We start from the raw sequence: 26,303 nt of genomic DNA, 5'->3' as shown, positions 1-26,303 counted from the left end.
CACAAGCAAAAACATGCATTTTATAAGTGTACATTTTTTAAATAAAGAAAATATAGAAATCATAGCCTAGTATGACAAATGCCATAACAGCTACATTTGTAAAAGTCTATAATTTAAAAATTATGCCTCAGTAACTATGTGCACATCAACTTTTCATCCAACAAAATTCTAGTTTGACACTGTTACTTGAGCAATCTGCTATAGGAATGTTTCTATATTTTTTAAAGCAGTGATACAACTTTTTTCCTTAAAAAATCTTATACAGAATCCCCAAATGGAAAAAAAAAGCATAATTGTCTTTGAAATCAGAGTTAAGTATCTAGAAGGTGAAGTGTTCTACATTTCTTTCTACATTTCAGGTCTCTCTCCTGGAAAATCTAGGCTTCTAGCATCTACAGGCGACACCGAACAATATTCCTTAAAGTACTCTTTATAGGGTTCTGAATCATAAAAAGATACTGGTTAAAAATAATTATAGTAAAACAAGATTATTTCTTCAGTCCACTTACCTACATTCCACATATAGGCTTGTGATCTTGCAGTGACATTTTATTCTAAGCATCTGAACACAAGGAGGACATTCTCCAGGATGACACGGCAAAACACATGGATGGGGACAACCCAGGGGCCGTGATTTAGAGCACCCTTCTTCACACCGAAGGCATTCTGGGCCAGCCTGATAGGTAGTAAGGAAATAAATAATCTAAGTACAGAAGTCTAACATTTCTATACATTAAAATTATAAAATTTACGTATCCCATTAAAAGAAAGTACTTTTGCAGCTCTTAGGCATACAGTTAATAAAATGATGCATGCTTTCACTCTTTTAAAAATATTTAAAATGAAAAAAATACATATTCAAAATGAAGAACAGCAAGATTATCAATATGCCCACTATTCACAAAGATTTTTATGTCTACAAAAATCAAACTGCCTCATCTTGAAATTATACTTGATTACAAGTATTCCCACTAAAAATGTAAATTACTTCCTAAAGAATAGTCCGCAGCAGAAAAAAAACAAAACGTTGTAAATTCATTTCCAGCCAACAAACATGATCACCACCAAACTAAAGAAATCAACATTCTGTTAATACATAAATAAAAATTCCCAAAGCATTCAATGTTCTGGAGATACTGCTCTCATCTTGCCAAAGAGAAACATGCATAGAGGGGAAAAAGGAGAATGACCAGCAGCTTATGTTTTAATGCACTTCAGTGGACCAAAATTATGTCACATTTACAAATAAATGTACCTCAGTGTAACTCAACTCTAGTAATTTAATAATTTAACTACCATCTACCTACTAACGAAATTTAAAAATTGTTATTGCAGGCTATTATTTATCTTCACATGTCATATGTGAGATAAAGAAAGCTACAGACATGAACACTAAGTCTTAAAGTTTAAAAATTTTGTTATCATTCCGAAGTATAGCCATGATTACAAGAGTGATTACGTCAATAAAAATCTAAGCTATTTTTTTTTTAAAGATTTTATTTATTTATTTGACAGAGAAAGAGACAGCCAGCGAGAGAGGGAACACAAGCAGGGGGAGTAGGAGAGGAAGAAGCAGGCTCATAGCGGAGGAGCCTGATGTGGGGCTCGATCCCACAACGCCAGGATCACGCCCTGAGCCGAAGGCAGATGCTTAACCGCTGTGCCACCCAGGCGCCCCAAATCTAAGCTATTTTTGACATATAGGATTAAAAAGGAAAAGTGTTTCAATTATGAAACATTCTTCTATAAAGAATTCCTATTTTTTATTTTTAAAAGTATATTCATTTATTCTACACACTTTCAGCATCATATGCCAGGAATTATTCACACGCTGGGAATATGGAAAATGGGAGAGATCCCTGACCTAAGAAACTAAAATTTAAATGGGGGAGGTAAAGAATGTAAGAGAATGTCTTCAAAAATACTCTGAAAAAAGATAAAGCAGGTTAACAGGAACAATAAGATGGAAGCCTATCTGATAAAGCTCATGTTTGAACAGAATATATAAAGGAGAGAGCCATAAGAATGTAGAGTCCCAGAGAAAAGAACACTAAGTGTAAGGGCTCTGATGTAGAACAAATTTGGAATATTCCAAAAATAGCAAGAACAGAAGTAGAAATGAGCAAGTGAGTGATGAGTGAAGAGATGGGAAAGGTAGTCAGAAGTTAGATCATTATAAAGCCATATAGGCCGTCACAAGGCACTTGGATTTTATCCTGAGAGTAACTGAAAGCTACTGATGGGTTTTGAGCAGGGAGATGACACAACTGACTTACTTTTTTTTTTTTTTTTACTTATATTTTTAAAAGATGAATCTAGCTGATACAGTAAGATAAAAGTGGGAGTAGAGAAGTTGTCTGGGAGACTACTACAGGCATCTCTAGGGAAGAGATGATGGAGGCCTGGATGAGGATGTTAGTGGTAGAGGTTATAAGAAATGGTCAGATTCAGGGATGTAATTTGAAGATAAACCTGACAAGGTATGTTGTGAGACAAGGATAATGAAGAAAGAAATCAAGCAATGTTCCTGTCTTTCATCTGCAGAATGGGGTAAAACTGGTAATACAACTTTCTGAAATGGGAAAGACTAGGAGAAAGATAGGCAATGGATGTCAAAATATGCAAATATAATCAAAGATGACACAGTCTGTTTCACTTGTTTTTTCCTGGCTATACGGCACACCTGCAATAATCTTTCACTTAAATAACATGAACAGAAGAACATACTGGGCTGGGAGTTAAGACATCAGCGATACTACTACTTTCTGATTACTACTCTCCTGTTATAGGATCATGAACAAGTCACTTGACAACCTTCAATTTCCCTATCTGCAAACGAAGAATTATACTGATGATATGAGGCTCCTTCCTTCCAATTATGAGGGAAAAAAATCACTAAATCTGTACTTGCTAAGCTATCTTCTTGGATCACTTCCAATATCAAGTTCTAGATTCTAGAAGAAACTATCTTAATTCAGAAATACAGCATGCCTGCTTGCCAAATATCTTATACGTTCTCCTTTAAAAAAGAGAAATCAAATTTTAACCCAGGGAGCAATACTGGGATAATCCACAATAATTCCCCAATCAGTCATATCAGCTTTTACAATGAGTTTTTTCTGATTCATCGGACATCTGGAAATCCAGGGCAGACAGCAATCCTGTCTCCCTGCTCATAAGCAATGAGATGATGAGAAGGAAAGCAGAATAAACATTTGGGTTACTACTACAAACTGGAAAATAAATCTTGATAAGTAAAATTCTTTTTTTCCCGTTTTATTAACATGTATTTGACATTTTGTAAATTTAAGGTGTTCAACATTTACATATTGTCATAAGATTGTCATTGTACTGATAATTAGTACTCTATCACATTACAAAATTATCCCTTGTTTTTAATGGCTGGAACAATTAAGTTCCAACCTCTTAGCAAGTTTGATGATTATAACAAAATTCTTTTTTTTTTTAATCAATGAAACATCACACATCACACACATTGCCGTTAACAGTGATTCTCAGACATTTTTGTGCATGATCAATCACTTAGCAATCGTTAAAATACTGCGATGAGACCTGAGGTTTTGCATTTCCAACAAGATTACAGGTGATGCCCATCACAGAGACAACACTTCGGAGCAAGGGTCTGTCACATATGTAATTATATAAGAAATATATGTGCCTATGTGTGATTATGTACATATATTTTCTTTTTTTATTTATTTTTGGTACAGATTTTTCCCAAAGAGAAAAGACTATCTTCATTATTTCTTCTTTCAGTCACTCAAAAATATTTGTGCCCAGGTTTGCTTGGGAAATACACACACTTCATTTGCCACCAGCCTCACACCTTTCCCCAGTTAACCACTGTTCCACTCACTCCAGTCAATGAGTTAGACAATAGGGATATATTGTTGCTAATGGTACCAATCAGAGGCAGTGCCTGTAAGAATAGCCTTGATTGGACTGAGATCTGCCGGTAAAGCCAGGGAAAGAGACCAGAATAGAGATAAGAAAGCAGAAGAGTTTTGATTCCAGTCAATTCAATAAACACTTTTAAGTACCTGCTATGTTGTAGGCTCTGTGCTACAATTCAAGGTAGAAACTACATTAGTAATTCCAGAGCCATTTGGGTCAAGAGAGACATACAAGGAGATCTTCTCCAGTGGGTCTCAATGGAGAGGTTACAGTAAAGAATTTATTTTAAAGAGTTTACGAATTATCTCATTTTTAATATATAAATTAGAACAACTGCAAAGTTATCCCCCAAATAATGTAATTTTCACTCACTTGCACTGCATCAGCCTTCCTTGAGTGGGAGATAAAGATGGACTTGTAGCTAAATTAAGGAGAACTGCACATAACTTATAACCCATATTTTACCACAGCCACTGCCCATGAAGCAATACTGGGATAATCCAAGATAATTCCCCAACCAGTGTCATATCAGCTCTTGAAGTGAGTTTCTTCCCAACTCATTTGATGTTCTAGAAATCCAGAGGAGGAAAGCCATACAGCAGCTATAATCTCATGAGTTAAAGTGGTTTTGAATTATTAAATTAGTATGATTTTATAATTCCAATATCTTTTTCATTTTATGATGCATACATTTTTATTAAGGATCAAAGCATGGACTGATGAAGAAATTATAAGGAATATATTAACATGTCTGCACATAAGCAAGAATGACACTACGGATGCTTAGGTTATCATGCTTTATAATCACCAAATCAAAGACCAAAAAAACAAAAATGCAAGTGAAATTTTCAAAAACATACAATTCATATTAATAGCTTAAACATTAGTAAATTTAATGTTATTTAAAAAAATGAATCTTAAAATTTTTGCTTATTCCTCTTTAAACACACTTGCTAATAATGATTCCCTAAAGAATGGAAGTCTACAAAAAAAATCAAATATTTTTAAAATATATAATTTTTTATATAATGAAAGTTTATTTTTTATTTACACACCATGTCGAATGTAGCCTGGCAGGGGACTCTGGCAAGTCAATCATTCTGGGACACTGGAGGATGGAGAGTTTGTTAGCTTTTAACTGTATCACATGGGACATAACAACCTCCTCAATCACAGAAGTAGAGAAAAAGTAGAGTGGTTAATGATAAATAAAGATTTCCCTTATTATTCTTGGAGATGAAAAACATTTTGCCTATATTTTCTTGGCCAGAACCTTTCATATGGCCTAGGCAATTCAGAACAGGAGACTATCTGTATCTCTGTTTTAATAGGAATCTTGCACATTTTATTGCTATTGAAAATAATTTTGTTGTTTTATATTTTTATGTGTCGACGAATTTAAATGTTCAAAAATAAAGTTTAGTATCATTTAAAATTTGATTAGCTCCATTTATTTTTCCTTGTAAAATGGCAATTTTAGAGATCTTGCAATGGCTGACTTCTCATATGCTTTGTAAAACCCTCTTAGTGAATTTCACACACACATGCCCTACATCTGTGATGCTATTACTTTATTTCCAATGAACAATTAGGAATTTATTAACATTGTGAACATTGCCTATCATAGATGTTAGGTTTAAAAAATTGCTGAGAACAAAGGCTCCAGACTAAAGCCAGAGATATAAATGGATAGAAGTGGAAGTGATACTGCTACCTACTATCTAAATAGACATAATTTCTGTACTTTTATCATAAAATCAAAGCCTATGTATTAACACAGGTACAGTATGTAAAGAGAACATTAGAAAGCTTATTCTCATGAGCTAGCACAAAGAGAAACATACACCAAGCTGTCAAAGTTGGTTGTATTAAGAGAGGCAAGGGAGGAGAAGGGATGAGGGCAAGAAAGAAGAAAAAAGTTCTAACAAAGCGGAAAAATATTTATGGCATAATCATCCAAAAAAATGTTGCAGGCACACTATAGGCACATGTATATTCAACCTAAGGATATTACCTTGTTTTTGCCAACGCAGGCATCAATTTCAGTTACTTTGTGGCATTCTTTCATACACGTATGATTCTGACAATCTAAGGTCCGTCCACATACTCTCTTACAAGAGTAGAGTCCTACAGCATGGCATGGTAATGGACTCACCTTAAAAAAAAAAAAAAAAAGAAAGAAAGAAAATTAGCAACACACACAAAACCTTCTGGATCCATGTTTCTGAAATGACTCTATCACTTGAGAACAAGTTTCATAAAGGTCTAATGCATTTTCATTAATAATAGTTATTTTCAAAATCAAAGTAACCTATCAAAAAATCCAAAAAATGAATGCCAAGAAGCAAGACATTCTATTCCTAAAAGGGAAATTCAATATAATGATGCTATCTATAGTGACCACATATACATAGGCTAATACCCAAAAGCACGGTATATTTTAAAAATCAGCAGAAGGGCGCCTGGGTGGCTGAGTTGATTGAGCATTGAACTCTTAATTTCGGCTCAGGTCATGATCTCAGGCTCTTGGGATCAAGCCCCCTGTCAGGTTCCCTGCTCAGTGGGGAGTCTGTTTCTCTCCCTCTCCCTCTGCCCCTTCCCCACTGGCACGTATGAGCTCTCTCTCTCCTGCTCTAAAATAAATAAAGTAAATCTCTAAAAAAAAAATTTGCAGATAAACTCTAGTACTTTTTAAAGCACTAAAAAAACAAAACTTTGACTTTGTCGTTTCTAACAATCCTCGACAGAAGCAGCATAGATTATAAGCTTTACTTAAAATCTGTGCCTATAACTCACCTCATGCTTCCCAAGACATTCTCTGCAAGAAAAAAATAAAATGAAAACGTTACAAATTCAAAAAGATTATCTAAAGCAAAGGTGCTAAGTCTACTAGTTTTATTAAGAATTTAAAATAAACACATATGGAAATAGTAAATGATTATAGAAAAATTGCAGGATACAAAGTTAACCTACAAAACCAATTGCTCTTCTATATACCAGCAATGAACATCTGGAATTTGAAATTTAAAACATACCACCATTTATATTAGCACAAAAAATGAAACAGATACAAATCTAACAAAATATATACATGATCTATATGAGCAAAACTACAAAACACTGATGAAAGAAATAAAAGACAACCTAAATAAATTATGAGATATCCCATGTTCACTGATAGGAAGATACAAATATTGTTAAAATGTTGTTTCTTCCTCAACTTGATCTAGATTCAACATATTTCTAATCAAAGCCCAGCAAGTTATTAGTAGTGGACACCAACAAACTGATTCTAAGGTTTATGCGGTAAAACAAAAACCCAAGATAGCCAAATACAGTACTGAAGAACAATACAGTACTGACACTACCCAATGTAAAGACATACTATAAAGCTACAATGATTAAGACAGTATGGTACTGCTAACAGAATGGACCAGAACAGAAAGCCCAGGAACAGACCTAAATAAATATAGTCGAATGATCTCTGACAAAGGAAAAAGGCAACCGAATAGAGAAGGGATAGTCTTCTCAACAAATGTTTGGTGGTGGAAAAAAGACATTGACACAGAAAACAAAATTATAAACATAGGAGAAAATCTAGGTGACTTGGATTTAATGATGATTTTTTTAGATTCTACATCAAAAAAATGATCTCCAGAAGAAAAATAGTTAAGCTAGACTTTATTAAACCAAAACATGTGCCTTGTGAAAAACACTTAGATGAAAGTGCTAAATGAAAACACTTCAATGAAAAGCCACAGACTGGCAGAAAGTATTTGGAAAACATGTATCTGGGAGAGGGATTGTATCCAAAATGTAAAAAAAAATTCTTAAAACTCAATAAGAAAGCAAACAACCCAATTAAAAAATGGTCAAGATTTGAAGACAGAACAGACACCTCATCTTCCAAAGAAGATATACAGGCAACAAATAAACATATGAAAAGATACTGAACATCATGGGTCATTAGAAAACTGCCAATTAAAATGAGATGCCACTGCACACCTTTTAGAATGACTAAAACCCAAAACATGGACAGTAGCATATGCTGGCAAGAATACAGGGCAACAGGCACTCTCACTGCTGATGAGAATGCAACATGGTACAGCCACCTTGTTAGATGGTTTGGCAGTGTCTTACAAAGCTACACTAGGCTTACCATTTGATCCAGCAAAATCTACACATGAATGCTTATAGCAGCTTTCTTCATAACTGTCAAAATTTGGAAGCAACCAAAATGTCCTTCATTAGGTGAATGGGTAAACTGTGGTATGTTCATACAATGGAATATTACTCAGCAATAAAAAGAAATGAGCTACCAAGACATAAAAAGACACAGAGGAAACTTAAATGCATATTGCTACATGATATATGCTGAAAAGGCTACAAACTGTATGATTACAACTATGTGGCATTCTGGAAAAGGCAAAACTATAGAGAAATTAAAAAGATCAACGGCTATCAGCAGCTTGTGGGAGAGGAAAGTGAGGGGTGAACAAGTATAACACAGGACATTTTTAGGGCAGTGAAACTATTCTGTATACTACTGTAATGGTGGATAGTGGATACATGAGATCACGCATTTATCAAACCTCATAGAACCATCCAACACAAAGTAAACCCTAATTGTAAACTATGGACTTTAGTTCATAATATTATTATTATGCAATATCAGTTCCTCGATTGTAAAAAACTGTACCAAAAAAAATGCAAAATGTTAGTAACAAGGGAAATTATGCATGGCAGGATCATATGAGAACTCTGTACTACTTTTCTGTGCAATTTTTCTGTAAACCTGAAAGTCTTCTAAAAAAGATAAAGTCTATCTTAAAAAACTAAAAAATAAACATTGTTTCCCTTTCCAGGGACTGGTTTAGAAATTATCTTGTGATCCTATTTCGACCAATGAAATGTGGAAGGAGTTTTGTTATGGGGCTTTTGGAAAAGGCTTCTCACTCTTTAAAAAAAGATAATAATGGTAGAAGGCATAAACAGTTTCTGTTTTTCTCTTTGGAAACTTCCTATCTGGATGGGAAGTTGATCAGAAAGCCAAATAGCCTGAGGGCAAAGATGACACACTGAGGATGAAATAGATAGAATCTGGCCTTTGATGATGCATCACTCCATTCACCAGCTTAACCAACCATGGAACTGTTCTACCTCCAGTCTAACCGTGCAAAGCATAAACGTTACTATGTCACTTTTTATTTAGGTTCTTCAGGACTTGAAGCCAAAGGCACCATAAATGATATAGCACATATGTTCAGAATTTTTTTACCACATGGCCGAATTTTCATTAAAAGTCATGTTCTGTTTAAAAATGGTAGATAAGGGAGAAGAAGACATGAACATTCTACCCTAAGAAAGAAATTATACTACCTGAATAGTTCATGTGACAGGTAATAATTTTAACATACATTTTACAATAATTTTATTATACATTCACTGAAAAATCATTGTATCAGAGTTAGAGGGATCTTTATGTGTAGGTTTGTCTTTTTAAAATTGAGATAAAACTCAGATACCATAAAATCTATACTTTTAAGAAGTGATTTTTAGTATATATTCACAAGGTTATGGAACCATTACCAGTATCGAGCATATTTTCATAACCAACAGAGAAACCCTGTAACTATTAGGAGTCATTCCACAGCCCCTGGCAACCACTAATCTACTACTGTCTCTATGGATTTGCCTATACTGAACATTTCATATAAATGGAATCAAACATTACATGGCCTTTTATGTCTGGTCTCTTTCACTTAGAATACTGTTTTCAAGGTCCATCCATATTATAGCAGGTAACAGTAATTAATGCATTTTTATAGCTGAATGATATTCCATTGCATGGATATACCACATTTTGTTTATCCATTCATCAGTTGATAGATACTTGTTTCCATTTTCTGACTATTAATAATAATGCTATTATCGTAACATTCATGTCCAAGTTTTTTTGTGAACACATTATTTTCAATTCTCTTAGTCCTAGGAGTAAAATTGGTTAACTCCAAGTTTAGTTTCCCGAGCAACTACCAAACTGCTTTCCAAAGCAGCTGTACCATTTTACGTTCCCATCAATAATGTATGATGGTTCCAACTACTCCCTATCTTCACCAACACTTAGGTCTTTTTTATTTTAGCCTTCTTAGTGAGTGTAAAATGACACCTTAATGTGGTTTTGCTTGCATTGCCCTAACAATTACTTGAGCATCTTTTCACATGTTTACTAGCCATTTGTAACATCTTCTCCAGAGTAATGTCTATTCAAAGAATTTGCACATTTTTTAATTGGATTATTTGTCTTTTTGTTTCTCAGTTTAAGAATTCTTTATATATTCCAGATAATATTCTTACAGGATATATGATTTGCAAACTTTTTCTCCCATTCTGTGGGTTGTCTTTTCAATTTTTTTATTGTGTCCTTGAAGCACAATTAAGAAATTGTGCTTAATAATGTCCCCTGACTTTATTTTTTCTTTTGTTGCTTATGCTTTAGGTGTCATATGTAACAAACACTGCCTAACCCAAGGACACAAAAGGTTACACCTATGTTTTCTTCTAAGAGTTAATTGCTCTTACTTTTAGATCTTTGATTCATTTTGAGTTAATATTTACATATATTGTGAAGTAAAGGTCCAAATTCATTTTTCTTCAATGTGAATATCCATTCTCTCAGCACCATGTGTGGACATAAAACATTCTTCCTCCCACTGAATTGTTTTGACACTCTTGTCAAAAATCAATTGACCATAAACATATGGGTTTCTTTCTGGACTCTCAATTCTATTCCATCGATCAATATGTCTTTCCCTACACCAATATCACAGATTCTTAACTGCTACAGTTTTATAAGTTTAAAATCAGGAAGTGTGAGTCCTCTAACTTTGTTTTTCATTTCCAAGACTGTTTCAGCTATCATAGGTCCTTCACATTTCCATATGCATTATGGGGACAATTTCTGCAAAAAAGCCAGCTGTGATTTTGACAGAGAATATGTTAAACTTGTAGATCATTTTGTAGGAGTGCCCTTAACAGTATTAAGTCTTCCCATTCACAAACATGGGCTGTATTTCCATTTATTAAATAACTGTCTTAGTAACCTTATCAAAAACTAATTAGAAATAAATTTCTAAATTTATGGGCAGACTCTCAATTCCATTCCTTTGATCTATTTGTCTATCTGTATGCCAGTACCACAGCCTTTGGTCTTTAATTTCTTTCAAAAATGTCTTACAGCTTTCAGTGTATAAAATTTCAGATTTCTTTTATTAAATTTTTTAAATAAAAAAGTTGATTTTTTAATGCTACTGGAAGAATTGTTTTCTTAATTTCATTTTCAGATGGTTCATTGCTAGGGTATAGAATTGACTTCTGTATACTGTTTCTTATAGTCTCACCAAACTCATTTACTATCTCTAATGCCTTGTATAAGGATTCCTTAGGATTTTTCATATACAAGATCATGTCACTTAAAAACACAAATAGTTTTACTTCTTTATTCCAAGTATGAATACATTTTTTATTTCTTTTTCTAGTCTAATAGCTCTGGCTAGCACCTCTAATACAATGTAAACATAAATAGAAGGGGCAAGGGCAGATATCCTAGGTCTTAAGAGGAAAGCTTTTGGTCTTTCACCATTAAGTATGATTAAGGGTTTTTCACTGATGCCCTTTATCAGGTTGAGGGATTTCGTTTATCCAAGTTAGTTGAATGTTTTTATCTAGAAAGTATGTAGGATTTTGTCAACGTTTTTCTGCATATCTACTGATTATCCTTTATCCTTGTGATAAAATATTACTCTGATATTTTGATTTTCATATGTTGAATCAACCTCATTATTTCTGGGATATATTCTACTTGGTTATGATGTACAATTCTTTTTACATGTTGCTGGATTCAGTTTGTTAGTATTTTGTTGAGAATTTTTGTACCTATATATAAAAGGAATGCTGATCTATAGTTTTCTTTTCTTGTGATGTCTTTTTCTGCTCTTAGTATCAAGGAAACACAAGCTTCATTGAGTAAGTCAGGAAGTGTTTTCCCATAGTGAAACATTGGTCTTAATTCCTTAAATGTTTGGTAGAATTCACCAGTAAAGTCACTTGTCCTCAGCTTCTCTTTGTGGTAGGTTTTTGGTTACTAGTTTAATCTCTTTACTAGGTATAGGTTTATTCAGATTTTCTACTTCTCTTTGAGTCAGTTTCAGAAGTTTTTGCATTTCTAAGAATCTGTCCATTCCTCCATGTAAACTGTAACCAAAAGAGGGTAGAAGTGGTTATACTAACATCAGAAAAAAAAGACTTTAAGAAAAAAATTGTTTACTAGATGCAACAAATATTTTTTGATAAAGACCACCGAAAATTCTCTCTTCCCCACTGACATCTTTGTAAATACCTTGACTATCTTTATTTTACAAACAGAGAAGATATAAGACTTATTCATGGTAGTAGTTAGCAGGAAACACAACACTGGACTCAAGAGTAAAACACAATGTTTTAATATATACACCCCCAAAAGAACTTTTAGCCACACATTCCAGTCAAGTGCAAAGAAAAGACTTAAAATTAATTCTTTAAACCCCTAGTAAACATGACTTAGTAATTCCAGGCAGTTTTCTACTGTCATAAAATTTTAATCCAACCTAAGATTTTGAGGAAATTAATTAATTTTGAGGAAATTAATCGAGGAAGTTAATTAATAAATATTTAATCCAACCTTAAATATTTTAGGAAACAAGATAGGCATATCTGTTAAATAATCCTCCTGTAAGACAGACTAAGGAATTCGAAGATAATTGACTACAATTATACAAACAACTTAAGTGCCTATGAATTCCCCCTCCACTAATCTATAGACTAAAATCACTGTTTGTAAATAGAGCTCCCAACAACACTTTGCCTCCCAACCTGACTGCACAACCAATATATAAAAATACACATTCTACTTAAACTGAGAAGAAAGATGTGGAAGGACAAAATGCGAGTGAGAGCTTTTAAAAGGAAATAAGAACTGTCTCTTTAAAAAGGTACATAAGACACACCAATATTCAGTCTGGAACTTTAATGGTAGACAACAACCTGTTTTCTAATTTTACACTGGTTCCCAGAGTTCTGTGCTTCTTTTACTCCTATATTCCATAACCTCTACTCAAAGTATGAACCATTCCACGATTCATATTACCCTAGGGTTTGACTCCTACAATTCAGTCCAGGTCACTTCCTGGGAACACTACATTCCAGAACACTACTTTCTTTGATTTTCAATGTTTTCTTCAAGTTTGCCTTACCTACAACCTGGCTTTCCTCTGTCCTCAAGGAGCTCACAGACTAGCATAGGAATCAGTCAGGAAAACTAACAGATGATGATCTCTTGGATGAATTATTCTAAGTGTGAGTTGCTATGGAAACTCACAAGGACATTAAACTCCAGCTGGGGGAAAGACTCAAAAAAAGATATCTAGAGGTTTTCAAGCAGTATGCAAAATGTACTTAGAAAAGAATGAGGCTGAAGACGGAGAGACTGGTTTATGGACTAGGCCTGGAAAAAAAATGATGGACTGAACAAAGGGGAGAAGGTAACTTAAAATACACTTTGAACTATGTAAAAAAAAAAAAAAATTTTTTTTTAAGTTAAAATTCTAAAATACTTACGTAGGAATAGGAACTTGACATGGAGGACAAGGTAATGCAGTCTGAATAAATGTTGGCTCAGAAGGCTGTTCCCAAGGGCCTGTAGGCTGGTGCTACAAGTAAAATACGTAAAATTTAAAGGCAGAGGAATTAAATCGTATGGCCAATATAAGAATCTAAGAAAATAGTTCCACATATCCTCTGCTCATGCAGGTTGAAATTTTTTCAAGTAACCAACAAATTACTGAAATATTTTATTCCATCTGTACTCTATCAGATTATTCCCCTCCACACAAAGTTGGTATTAAAAATTAAGGCAGACTCCAGTTTTTAAATGGCAGAACAAAGACAAAGTAGCTTTACTTCTTATTAGCCAAAAGGAGAATGAGAAACAGAACTGTAAAATCCAGCTTCCACCAGTAGAATGTAATCTCCGTTATTTGTTCACTGTTGTCTCCCTAGCAGGTAGGAGAACGCTTAACACATAGTAAGGACTCAATAAATATGCACCGAGTAAGTGAATGAATCTTTGAGGAAACCAGAAGATATCTATAACCCTGAACCACAATATATAAAGGAAGACTGCCAAACTCATGTGTATCAGGATTATAACATGACTATCACAATCTGTTTATTGGTTCCTCGCCTTTTCTATAGCGTGAGCTTCCTAGGACAGAAGATCAAATCTCATTTACCTTGTACCCCAGCTCTTATCACAGTGCTTAACACCCAGCAGGTACTTAATCATCTTGTTGAATGACTAAGTAAAATTAAGAAAATATGACCCACAGCAATGCACTACCTCTTAATAATATATTCCCTTACCCTGCCAGTTTGCTTTATTAATGCTTGATCATGACATGGAGCAGGACACAAGTGACCACATTTCTCCAAAACTTTTTGGCAAGGTTGATGACATGGAGGACAAGAGCCAAAGTGACAGCGATGTTTTTCTTGACTTGTATGATGGCAAGTTGGTGGTCGACTAAATCATAAAGTACAATTTTTTAAATTACTTTTGATCATTGAACAATTATATCTAAAGTGCAATTATCTATTTATGTATCCTCTGATTCCATACAGAACAAGAATACCATGAATATTAATATTTTAGAATATTAAAGCAAAATTTAAAATACTAACAATATTTAAAATCAATATGAATTTAAATTTGTAAGACACCAAATGGAAGTCTGTGCAGAACCTCATACTAACCTACATTGCTCTTTGCACTTGGGTGGTCTTGTGGTACGTTCCCGGCCACAGGGCACCGTCACCTTTGTATTACCACAATTGCACTTCACATCTACAGTTTCCGGGCAGGGATAACAACTGCCTGAAAAAAAAGTCTGAAACTTAAAAAGAAATGTCCTTAACTATTCAAATGACAATGAACAATAGAATCAGTGAGTTTAGAATTCACATAATTGGATACTCTACAAGAATAAAGAAACTACAAAATGAATGAACCTCATACACACAACACTGAGCAAAGGAAGCCAAACACAGAGTACGTAGCATATGAGTCCATTTACATACAACAAATAGGAAAAACTATACTGTTTGAAATCAGGATGATGGTTACGAAGGATATAAGGAGGGTTTTGGAAATATAGGTAATGTTCTCTTTAACCATCAGAGTTTTGGTCACCTGTTGTGTTCAGTTCATAAAAATTCATCAAGCTATACAGTTATTATTTGTATACTCTTCTACATCTACACTGGTAATTCAATTAAAAAGTTTTAGTATTTTCTTTAAAATCTGCTAAAAATTCTATTCTAAATAACAAATTTAACACATTACTCATTTAATCACTACACAAGCAAAACAGATTTATGTCTTGGAAAATCTAACATTGTCAATAACCTTTTTGGCTTATTTTCATACATACTTCTATTCAAGTACGTTATTTTTAGATAAATTCCCCAATAAGAGTAATTTCTCTCATCAGGTTATTAACAAGAACAGTCAATTTACTATTACTCACGCTTTGTGCAGGACTAATGCTAAACCCTCATTTTAGGCTATAATTCCAAATATTTCTCTTCTAAACATTTCAAAAGGAAAAGTTATTTGGGTTTCAGCTTTTTCCTTCTTTTGTCACAGGTTGGTAGGAACACACAAAAACGAAATGAAAGAAACTTTATAAACAGGCTATAAACTTCTCCCCAAGGCTCTGACATGATCTTCAGGGCTTTCTTCCCACTCTAGTGCTCCCAATAAGTAAGGTTCCCCACTAGAAATGAAATAGCAAGAAGGGAATAAAAGTCTTCAACTAAGGAGTGAGGATCGTAAAAGATCGTCTATGTGTCAGGACCAAGCAAAATACTGAAGAGCAGTTAACCTGATAAGAATCAGACTAATGATGAAAAGTACCCTGGTTAAAGCCTCTTAAAATAGTTCCTAAAAGGAACAGAAGGATTCTGATTCAAACAATGAACACAGAATAAGGAAATGAGAGTTAAAAGCACCACAGGGAAAAAAATATATATATTATACAAGTTACCAAATTTATGCTTCAGTGTTTTTTGATAAGTAAAGAAAGTATAATCCAGTGAAGTCTCTTCTTGATGGTAATGCAAGCGAAGTTATCCACATGATCAAATTTTATTTTATCTTTCCAAAAGAATGACCAGGTATCATATTTTCTAAAAGTTAATAATGACCTTTAAGTCTGTTCTTATTCAGCATATTATAACATTTTCCACACTTAACAATAATTTTCATTCACCTTCAGCAATTCAAACAGGAACTTAGCAAACATAACACCTTTCTGCCACTCTAAACTACATCATCACTTTTCCTTTCTTGAAAATTAGATCTTGAGAAAAATAAGGGATAATTTCTTTCAAGTCTTCCTACCGATCAACAGAATTTGTTACAGATTCCTGTACAACATGACAGATAAATTAAAGTAGCTTCAATGATAGTTTTAAAATGAAACAATATCAGCAAGTATCAGTTTCTAGCATACGGAATGCAACCACAGTGATCAGTGGGTCAAGAGCCAAAATGGGTACTTGTTCAGTAATTCCTGAAGCATAAACACGGATGGCCTGAGCTTAGAGAACCATAAGTCAAACTTTATGTTCACAGAGCAAACATGCAGTTTGTGTCCTCTTCCTATGAGTGACAGTATAACCTTGATCACGAAGGTGTCTCGAATGATGGAAAACAGTATGTAATAATGGTTCTATGTATGTTATATGACTGTGGATCACACAAATAGTGAAAGCTACACAACACATCTTCCACATACTTTCCATTAACGTAAATTTTGTTAGCGGTTAATAAGCTTTTCTAAAAAAAGTAAATGGTCTGCCAAAAAAAAAAAAAAATTGAACCTGGATCTGATCAAACCTCTACACAAGGAAATACAGGAGAAAATATCAAATAATACCACAGAGACACAATCTGTAAAATGCAGACTCTGTGACTAAAAGCAACCTTGTTTCTTAAATAAAAGACAAGGAAAAAGAAAAGGACACGGAGGAGGGAAAATATAGATTCATAGACTTTAGAGACATCAACCAGTTGCAATATGTCAGTCTTACCAGGTTTTTGAGTTGTACAAACTAAATTAAAAAATGAAGATATTTATGACACAAAATATATGAACAGCAGATATTTGCTGATATAAGAAATATTTTAACTATTTTTAGGTTAAGAATCCACCTTTTAGAAATGAACACTGAAGGATTTATGGAATTTGCTTCAAAACAATACAAGAGTGAGATGTGTTTTCAATACTCCTCCACTAAGTATGATGCTCGCTCTACCCTTTTTGCAGGTACTTGTATCTGATTAAGGATGCTCCCTTCAATTTCTAATTAAGTTTATATCAAATACGAATGTTGAATTTCATCAACTGTTTTTAGACATTTACTAAAATAGTTTCACTTTTCCTTTAGACCATTAACGTGGTGAATCACATCATTAGATTTACTAAAGTTAAACCAATCATACATTATTAGAATAAACCCAACTTAAGAAAGATTAAGGTTTTAGATAGCTAATACTATCGTACTGGATAGCTGGATTTGAGTAGCAGAAACTTTAATATTTTACAAACATGTTTATGAGTTAGATTGGCCTATAATTTTCTCTTACTTTCCTTGTCAGATAATATAATGAGTTGGGACATGTTCCCTTTTTACATATACTCTCACATAGTTTATGGAGAGACTGAACTTACACACATACACACACACACACACACACACATATCTTAAATGTTCAAAATCATGTGTAAAAATCAATTAGGCCTAGTGTTCAGTTGGTGAGAGAATTCTAAACTACTGGATCCAATGTCTTTAATGGCAATATAACTAGTTAGGTTTTCTATTTAAAGGACAGTGTTTTAACAACAGTCGACAAGGTCCTAGATGTAGTCTTTCTCCAGCAATCCTTTATCCCACCACCTCTTTGACCTCATCTCCTATCATTTGCCCCCTTGAGCACTTACTTCAGTCCTCTTTGTGAATTCTTTCAAATGCTCCCATCTCAAGGCCTTTGTAATTACTGCTTTCTTGCCCAAAACACTATCCCCCACCTCCTCTTTCACATGGTTTGTAATCCCTTACTTCTTTTGGGATTCCTCTCAGATATCATCTTTCTAGAGTGCTCTCCTGATCACACTAGAGTTTCTCTCTGTAATTGTCACTACCTAATATTTCATATTAATTTGATTACTTATTTATATTCTAACTGAGGGGAAGTAAAAAAATAAGTTCCATAAGAGCAGGCACTTTGTCAATACTGTTTACATATTCCCAGTGCCTGGTACTTAGCAAACACTCAAAAATACTTTTTTAATGGAATTAATGACTAAATTTAGAGTGTTAATAAAATCTAATGAATTAATGATGTAATAGGACTTTAAAAAAATAAAATTCTTTCACAATTTAAAGACACCAACAAATCAGAGAACACTCACAGGAAAAAGTCTACAGGGTCAATTCAAACTGCCACTTTTCCTAACAGGCAGGTAATATGATAGGATGGAAAGATCATTAAAGTTTGAGTTCACATCTGACCCTGCAACTAGTTCTATGACATTTGGCCAATAGTCTCTTTGACTGTTTCCTTACTGTACAAAATAACAGTAGCACAATATACTTTTTGAACTTTTGAGAGGATTAAGAGAGGTATCTAGCATCCACCTAACCCCAAAGGAAGATAACAAAAACAATATAGTCTGTCCCAGGTCATAAAGCTACTAAGTTCCAGAATCCAGACTTCAGTCAGGACCTCTTACCCTAAAATCCATGCCCTTCCCACTGCCCTATACAATCAGTATTCCTTTTCACATCAACCTACTCCAAATGGGTAAAGTTAACTCGGTTTTCTTTTCTTTTTTTTTTTTTTTAAAGACTTTTAAAAAAAATTTTTTTATTTATTTGAGACACAGAGGGTGTGCAAAAGAGAGGGAGCACGGGCAGGGGAAGGGCAGAGGGAAAAGCAGGGTCCCTGCTGAGCAGGGAGCTGAGGACACAGGAGGTTCCCTCCTAGGACCCTGAGATCATGACCTGAGCTGAAGGTAGACACTTAACCAACTGAGCCACCCAGGCACCCTGTTAACTCAGTTTTCAATGTCTAATAACTTCACCAACCCTGAGACCTTTTCAGGAGGTCTAAAAGGTCTCACATGCATAGAGTAGTTTTCCAGATGCCATGGGTCAAGTGGTATAATAACAAATTGAATGCAGAAGCACACATGTGAATTTTGCCTATCCTCCATTAAGCTAGACATTAAAGACATTTGCAGAAATGTAAAACAATATCATTCTTCTCACTGCATTACTCAGAAAATAGTTACCTTTCACCAAAAAAAAGTTACCATATTAAGATGTAATGGGTTTATTATTGCTATTTTTAAATAAAACCATAAACATTGTTACATTGTATTTTAAATACAATAAGTACCAATAGATAAAACCAACATTAACAAAAGGTCTTTGAGTACAAAAAAGGACGTAAAAGGATCCTGAGACCAAAAAGACTGAGAACCACTGGCTTAGGATACATCCAATCCCTTACTAAAGTCCATATAAATGTCTAAAATTCAAAATAACACTGAAAAACCTAAGAACTTATTAATTAATGGAAAAACTGTATGGAGGAGGTTGGGAAGAAGTAAGGAAATAACATGGCGTTATAGAAAGAACAAAAACTTTTATATTCAGAAGGCCTGGGTTCAAATCTTAGCTATAGTGCTTTACTAGATATTTCTAGGAGTAAGTCACTGAAGTATCTTTAGCTTCAATCTCCTTGTCCATAAAATGGGGATACTGGTGACTGCCCTATCTTCTCAAGGTTGTTAAGAGGTAAGATAATGAATGTAAAAACTCTTTATCAACTATAAAGCACTGTAAATACAAACATTAAATTACAGCTATTGTTAAATTTTACCTCTGTGGCAGACAGATGGACATTTATGGTTTCTACATCCTAAAGTCCGTCCACAGTTTTGATCACAAGGTGGACAGTTTCCAGGGCAACACTGAAGGGAAAGCAATATATAAAGAACAGGTCATTTGAAAACCACACATAATATGAATGTCATTACTAGTTATTCTCAGAACTCACGAAAAGCAAAAGATACTTCTTTTCACCATAAGAATAAAAGTATTCAAGAGGATCAACATTATTCTAAGTAGACTGTATATATTAAGAACTTATATATTTAACTAGACCATGACCTAATTTAATGAAATCAAGCTAAATTTCCTTGCCCTTTAATTATTCTGTGACTTAGAACAGTCCCATTAAAAAATTTCATTCCTACTTATCTATGCAGAGATTGCCAATATTAACCAAAGGAATGGATCTGGTCAAATCCTATTGTCAATTCAGGCAAACAATTAAGTCTATTTTTTTTAATTTAATGAAAATAAATCAATGTATGGTTCAATGTATAGATTAGTTTGGCAGTTATTTTCAAACCATGGCATCAAAGACTAACTAAAGGAGAGAAACAGAGAAAGGCTAATTGCTTCTAACTTTATTTTCTCACCAGGAAAATAAAGAATCCAATCCATTTGTGCAGACCTCCCCCAATTTCATTCATGAACACAAAGCAACTGCTTAAAGCCCATCTTGCCATCCTAACTCCTTCCTTGACCTCTCATATAACCAATCTTTGGGAAAAAATACAGACTACAATGGTCTTAAAGAAACTTCAGGTTGTAACCTACTTAAGAACAAGTTTCAGTGTATAAAAATAGCTCAAAACAGAATATACACTATTGAAAAGCAACTAAAAGTCAAAATAATTCACTCAATTAGAAAAAGTTTACCAAGTAATACTACGTGCCTATCACTCTGCCAATAACACTGGGAGAAAAGAAAATTATGTGGTCCATGACTTGAATAAGCCTTTCAACATATTTCTGGTTTTGACCATGATGGAGTAATAATGATCAGATTTACTCTCTTGTTTTAAACAACCAGAATATCAGACAAAATATATGAAGCAACAGTTTTTCGACATTAGACATAATCAGGCAGCACAGGACAACAATCTCTAAAAGAAGAGAAACAAACAAGGTGAGTTCTATGATAGCTTGTGCTTAGATCTGGAGGTTTCCAGGCTACAACACAAGGAAGAAGATCACAAGCAGAGTCTGGTGGTCTTACCAAGCTGAGGAGACAAAATTCATAGATCAGAGAAGTCAGTGTGGCCTGAATTTGTGGAGAAGTGGTAGGAGTACAGAGAAAGTTCTGGAGAACTCAAGAAAGGACCCATTAAGTCTTTGGCTGAGCACTGGTCTTTTCATGTATAATAGGAAACTACTCCCATCTGAGAAAGAACCACTGGAAGGAGAAGGCACAACCATTTCCGGAAATTATCCAAGGCTAGGCATAGTTTGTGCTCCCATGGACAGAGTGGAAGAGCCTCCTAATACACAGGCATCAAGTAGAGCACTTAGAAGAATCACTGCCTCAGTAATGACACCAAATGAGCACTAGATAAAAGGGTGGCCTTATCCCGCCTAAAACAAACAAAAAATCAAGCCTCAGAAGAAGCAAATGATTTCTAAATAACTTGACTTCAACCCAGAATGTAGCTTAAAAATATTTAAAGAAATACCAAACAAAACAAATCCCCAGCATCCAAAATGTAAAGTTGACAATGTCTGGAAACTAATAAAAAATTACCAATCAGGAAAATATGACCCAAAAGAAGAAAAATCGATCAATAGAAATAATAGAATAGACCCAAAAATGATAGATGACAGCATCAGTAGGCAAAGACACTAAAATAGGCATTATAAAAGTATAGCCCATCCACATATTCAAGAAGATAGATGAAAGCATGAGCTGCTAAGGACAGACATGGGAGATGTACAAAAGACCCAACTCCAATTCTCAGAGATAAAAAAGTACTATGTCTGAGATGAAAAAACACAGGAAGGGATTAACATCAACTTAGACAATGTAGAAGAAAATTACTGAACTGAAGACAAAGCTATATAGGCTAAAATAAAATACAGAAAATAAAAGGACTAAATAATAAATGGAGCATCAGCAAACTGTGGGACTTTAAGCAACTAACATACACATCGCTGCAGTCTCAGAACGTGATGCATGGGGGAAAAATATTTGAAGAAACAAAGAATGAAAACTTCACAACTGTGATGAAAACTATAAACAAATTCAGAGAAGCTCAACAAAAACTAAGCTAAAGAAACAAGAAGAAAGCTATACACAGGAACGCCACAAATAAACTGCTGAAAATCAACAGTATAGGGAAAAATCTCTAAAAATAGCAAAGAAAAAAGAGACATTACATACAGTAGAGAAGAACAAAGACAGCCATCCCAGCACACACTTTGTTGGAAAAAAAAATGCAAGCTAAAAGATAATGGAGCAACATCTTTAAAGTATGGGGGAAATGTTGTCAAACTAGAATTCTACTATAGAAATATTTTTCACAATGGCTGAAGATAGTTCATAAAAGTTGAAAGACGTCATGACCAGCATTACAAAAAATATTAAAAGAAGTTCTTCCAACAAAAAGAAAATGAAAACAGAAACACAAATCTATGTAAAAGGATGAAAAGCACCAAAAATAGTGAATTTGATGATAAATATATAAGACTATTTTTCTTATTTTTTTAAACTCTTTAAAAGATATATCTATTTAAAGCAAAAATAGAAACAATGTATTTGGGGTTTATAAAATACATGGATATAAAATGTGTGAGAATCCAATAAAGGGGTTAGAATGAATCACTGAAAAACAATATTTGATCAAATAGAAAACACAAGAGGGAAAAGAACAAACAACAGATGGGCAAACAGAAATAGCAAAATGACAGATTTAAATCCTACCATATTAAAGATCACATTCAATGTAAATGATCTACACCCAAATTAAATGACAAAGATCGTCAACATTTAAAGTGGAAGATAATATAAAATAATATCTAAATGTGGTCTATAAGAAATCCACTTTAAATATAAGTTAAAAGTAAAAGAATAGAAAAAGATATCTGTATTAACATTAAAACAGTATCACTATATTTCAATAGATTTAAGAACAAGGAAATCTTACCAAAAGTAGAGGGATAATTCATAATGATAAATGGAACTTAAAAAAACTACAAGTCTACTGACTTAATAAAATACTCCAGTCCATCTTACATGGAACCAAGTGTCTATAAATAAGATTTAAACACTAGAAGTTAAGCCTCTATCACCAAATGAACTATCGCTCTAACACTACTGTGATGTTTTAAAATCCAGGGAAAAGAAACAGTCCAAGAACCAAGTTAAAAGGTTTATGCCCAGGACCAAAAAGAGACCCTGTCATTTAAAAACCCTGGTAAGATTTCCCACAAATATAAACAATTAAGATTAATCGAGAATATTTATTAGTATTTCATATGGAAAGCAAAAAACATGCTTGAACACCTGAAGAACAAATCATGATGGCACTTATCATAGGCTCAAAAATACAAATTCAAGACAATTTTTAAATCAGTTTCCCAGGCTTACTACACATACCTTTCTCCTACACTGATGCTTCTGACAGTCCCGCATCTTAACACACTTAGTCTCGCACAGATAAGGCTTGTGACATGGCATTCGTTTTGTATGCTTTCCACAACGACAATGCTTTTCCACTTCCTGGAAGAATCAAATAAGTGCCTTATTTAAACTAACTTTTGTTGACATGGTTCCCCTCCCCCCACGCTGCAATCTCTATAATTAGTAAAGAATAAAGAAGGAAAGTTTTAAAAGTCTTTCGTATAAAGGACTTTACCAAAAATAAAGCTGAATTTCCTAAGACGTTTGTATCTTACTTTGTTCCAAAAAGACTTCATAGAATTTCATTATTAAACTTAGTAAAAATTAGATATTAAATAGTAAAACAATAGCACGCATTAAAATAACATCTAGTTACACCATACCATCTGCACATCTTGCTTCAGTAAAAGAATTAGATTATTTAGTAGTATGGTCAAAACCAAAATGATATATATAATTTTAAAAGCTCATTTCTTTCCATCATCACTAGGCCAACTTATCATTGCTTTGAATATCTTCTGAAAACAGATACCCCATGCTAGATTATAAAAATGACAATGTTTAAACTTTTACCAAGAAACTCAAACAAAGGTTAATTTTTAGACTTGATTGTTGGCGCACACTCCTGCTTCTCTACCATAAATATTAGGCCACTAAGCTCATACAGATCATCACACAGATGTTTATGAAACTAATGGAAAACAATTACAGCATAATCCCATTTGATATACTCGGATAGGTGATTCTTAAAATTAATTATTACAGGAGATGACTAACTTGTCTGCATGTTTCACAAGGACCTCGGTGACAACGCTGTGAACATCTATGGATTCCACATTCAAGTACTTTGTCACAACTATCTCCACAAGTTGGTACGTCTTCTGTACACGGCAAAGAAAACTCTAAAAGCAGACAAAAAGTCAAAGTTCATAAGATACATTATTATAAAGCACTAACAACATGCCACGTTCTTTTGGCTCCCTAAAGAATGATAGCCCTTTCAGACTATGAATTTATGCATCTACATAATTATTGGAAAGAGTTAAATTTAATGAAAATAATCCCTAATAAAAAAGTTTATGTTTTTTAAAAAGAATTTGACACATAACAAGTTACCATCCTCAAGACACGTGTTTATGAGCTAACTACTTCCGAAATACTTATCTAAATAAAAGAGTAAGACCATATAAACCTCTATGAAGAATTCTACAATAAACAGAATTATAAAAAAAAAATTTGCTCTTAACAACCTCACGGGATTAGAAGAAAAAAAAGATGTAGACTTGAGAACATTATGAAACTGACCTTTAACCTACACACATTAGGACAAGTGTTGGCAATAATCTTATAAATATGTGTGCTGGTATTGGGGCAGAGTTAAAGAAGTACACTCAAATGGCAATGTTCTGTGCCTTACCTCAAAGCAGCCAAATCAAATTCACCCATAACCTAATACACAGTACAATAATGATGACAGTCTATGATTATGAGGTTTCCTTTATTGCCAGACACTACACCAAATACTTTATGCACATTTTATCATTTAATTCTCACTCATTCCATTCACTTTATCTTATAAAGAAAATATTATTACTGCATTTAACTTGAGAAAACTACAGTTCATGAAGGTGGAATCTGAACCAGGATATGCCTGACTCTAAATTCTGAGTTCTTAACCCACTATGCTATGTTGTCCTTTCACCAAATGCAAAAAAGAAATCTAGTATTAAATTCGCATTTTTACTGAAATTACATTATGAACTCCCACAGAAATCTAATTTAATTAGGAACATACTCTAAGTGAACATGAGAAATAATCATATTCCATTAAAGGTTTAAAAAAAAGTCTTACTTGACTTCTGACATGGACAGAACCTCTTCCCAGATCGAGGACATTCTCCACAAGGACCAACATGGCAAACTTGCTCACATGTATGATTACCACATGGCAGTGTTTTTCCACACACCTAAAATGCAATAAGCACATAAGACTTATATGTTAACGAAAAGACTTTGTGCATGACCTAATCCATTTTTCAATCACAAGCAACTTCTTTATGTTCTTCATATTATGTTTTATATCCTATATAGGTATCGCATACATATACATAAACATATACGTATGCATACAAACATACACACATACATTTCCTATGTACCAAAGAGTATATTTTTAAAATACAGGGGGGGAAAGCTTCATATGGCCATCTACCAAAGATTTCCAAATGATACTAAAACCATGTCAATTTAGGACAATCTACAAAATCCTACTTCCTCAACTGAATTAACTCAAGAAGAAGGGAGTGGTGTTAGTTGAAGAAAAGGGAAAGACAAGGAAGGAGAGACAGCGAGAAGCAGAGTACATATGTACTGAATCCAAAATACAACAAACAGCTATTTATTTGGAAAGAAAAAATTTCCTCCAATAATTAAAATTACATTAAATTGGAAAACAGTTTCCTAAAACATGAATAGAATTCATTTGATTTGCTCTTCTTCTTTTATCCAGCTAAACCTAATTAGCATTTTGAGTTGTTTATGTTTTCTGTACTCTTTCATACCCACGCATATACACTCACTTGATCACAGTGCCACCGTGGACTTGCACAGCTTCTTTCAGCTACTTGTTTCCCACAGACACACTTTTGTCTACTAACTCTTGGACAGGGCGGACAATTGCCTAAAATCGCAATGATAAATTAGCACAGAAACATTACAA

The 26,303-nt window shown here is 33.8% G+C and overlaps 1 protein-coding gene across 5 annotated transcripts in view; it reads right to left on the bottom strand.

Annotated features, from left to right (window-relative positions):
• Positions 1 to 26,303, bottom strand: part of NFXL1 (nuclear transcription factor, X-box binding like 1) — a 71,592-nt gene that overhangs the window by 21,294 nt on the left and 23,995 nt on the right. For all 5 annotated transcript variants that reach the window (XM_087864157.1, XM_045815882.2, XM_045815884.2 and 2 more), the window contains exons 8-18: positions 26,164 to 26,264; positions 25,437 to 25,551; positions 24,362 to 24,486; positions 23,561 to 23,683; positions 19,961 to 20,051; positions 14,764 to 14,884; positions 14,374 to 14,533; positions 13,570 to 13,661; positions 6,712 to 6,733; positions 5,930 to 6,070; positions 510 to 676 (exon numbers count right to left, since the gene is read on the bottom strand). In XM_087864157.1, coding sequence (XP_087720283.1) covers positions 510 to 676; positions 5,930 to 6,070; positions 6,712 to 6,733; positions 13,570 to 13,661; positions 14,374 to 14,533; positions 14,764 to 14,884; positions 19,961 to 20,051; positions 23,561 to 23,683; positions 24,362 to 24,486; positions 25,437 to 25,551; positions 26,164 to 26,264 — 1,258 coding nt within the window. The remainder of the gene's footprint in view (positions 1 to 509; positions 677 to 5,929; positions 6,071 to 6,711; positions 6,734 to 13,569; positions 13,662 to 14,373; positions 14,534 to 14,763; positions 14,885 to 19,960; positions 20,052 to 23,560; positions 23,684 to 24,361; positions 24,487 to 25,436; positions 25,552 to 26,163; positions 26,265 to 26,303) is intronic.

The sequence above is a fragment of the Ursus americanus genome, chromosome 8, assembly GCF_024610735.1.
Source record: "Ursus americanus isolate L20-20 chromosome 8, mUrsAme1.1.p, whole genome shotgun sequence".
In the NCBI taxonomy this organism is placed as follows: Eukaryota; Metazoa; Chordata; class Mammalia; order Carnivora; family Ursidae; genus Ursus; species Ursus americanus.
Note: the sequence above shows the minus strand (reverse complement) of the source record. Positions and strands in the feature narration are given on the sequence as shown.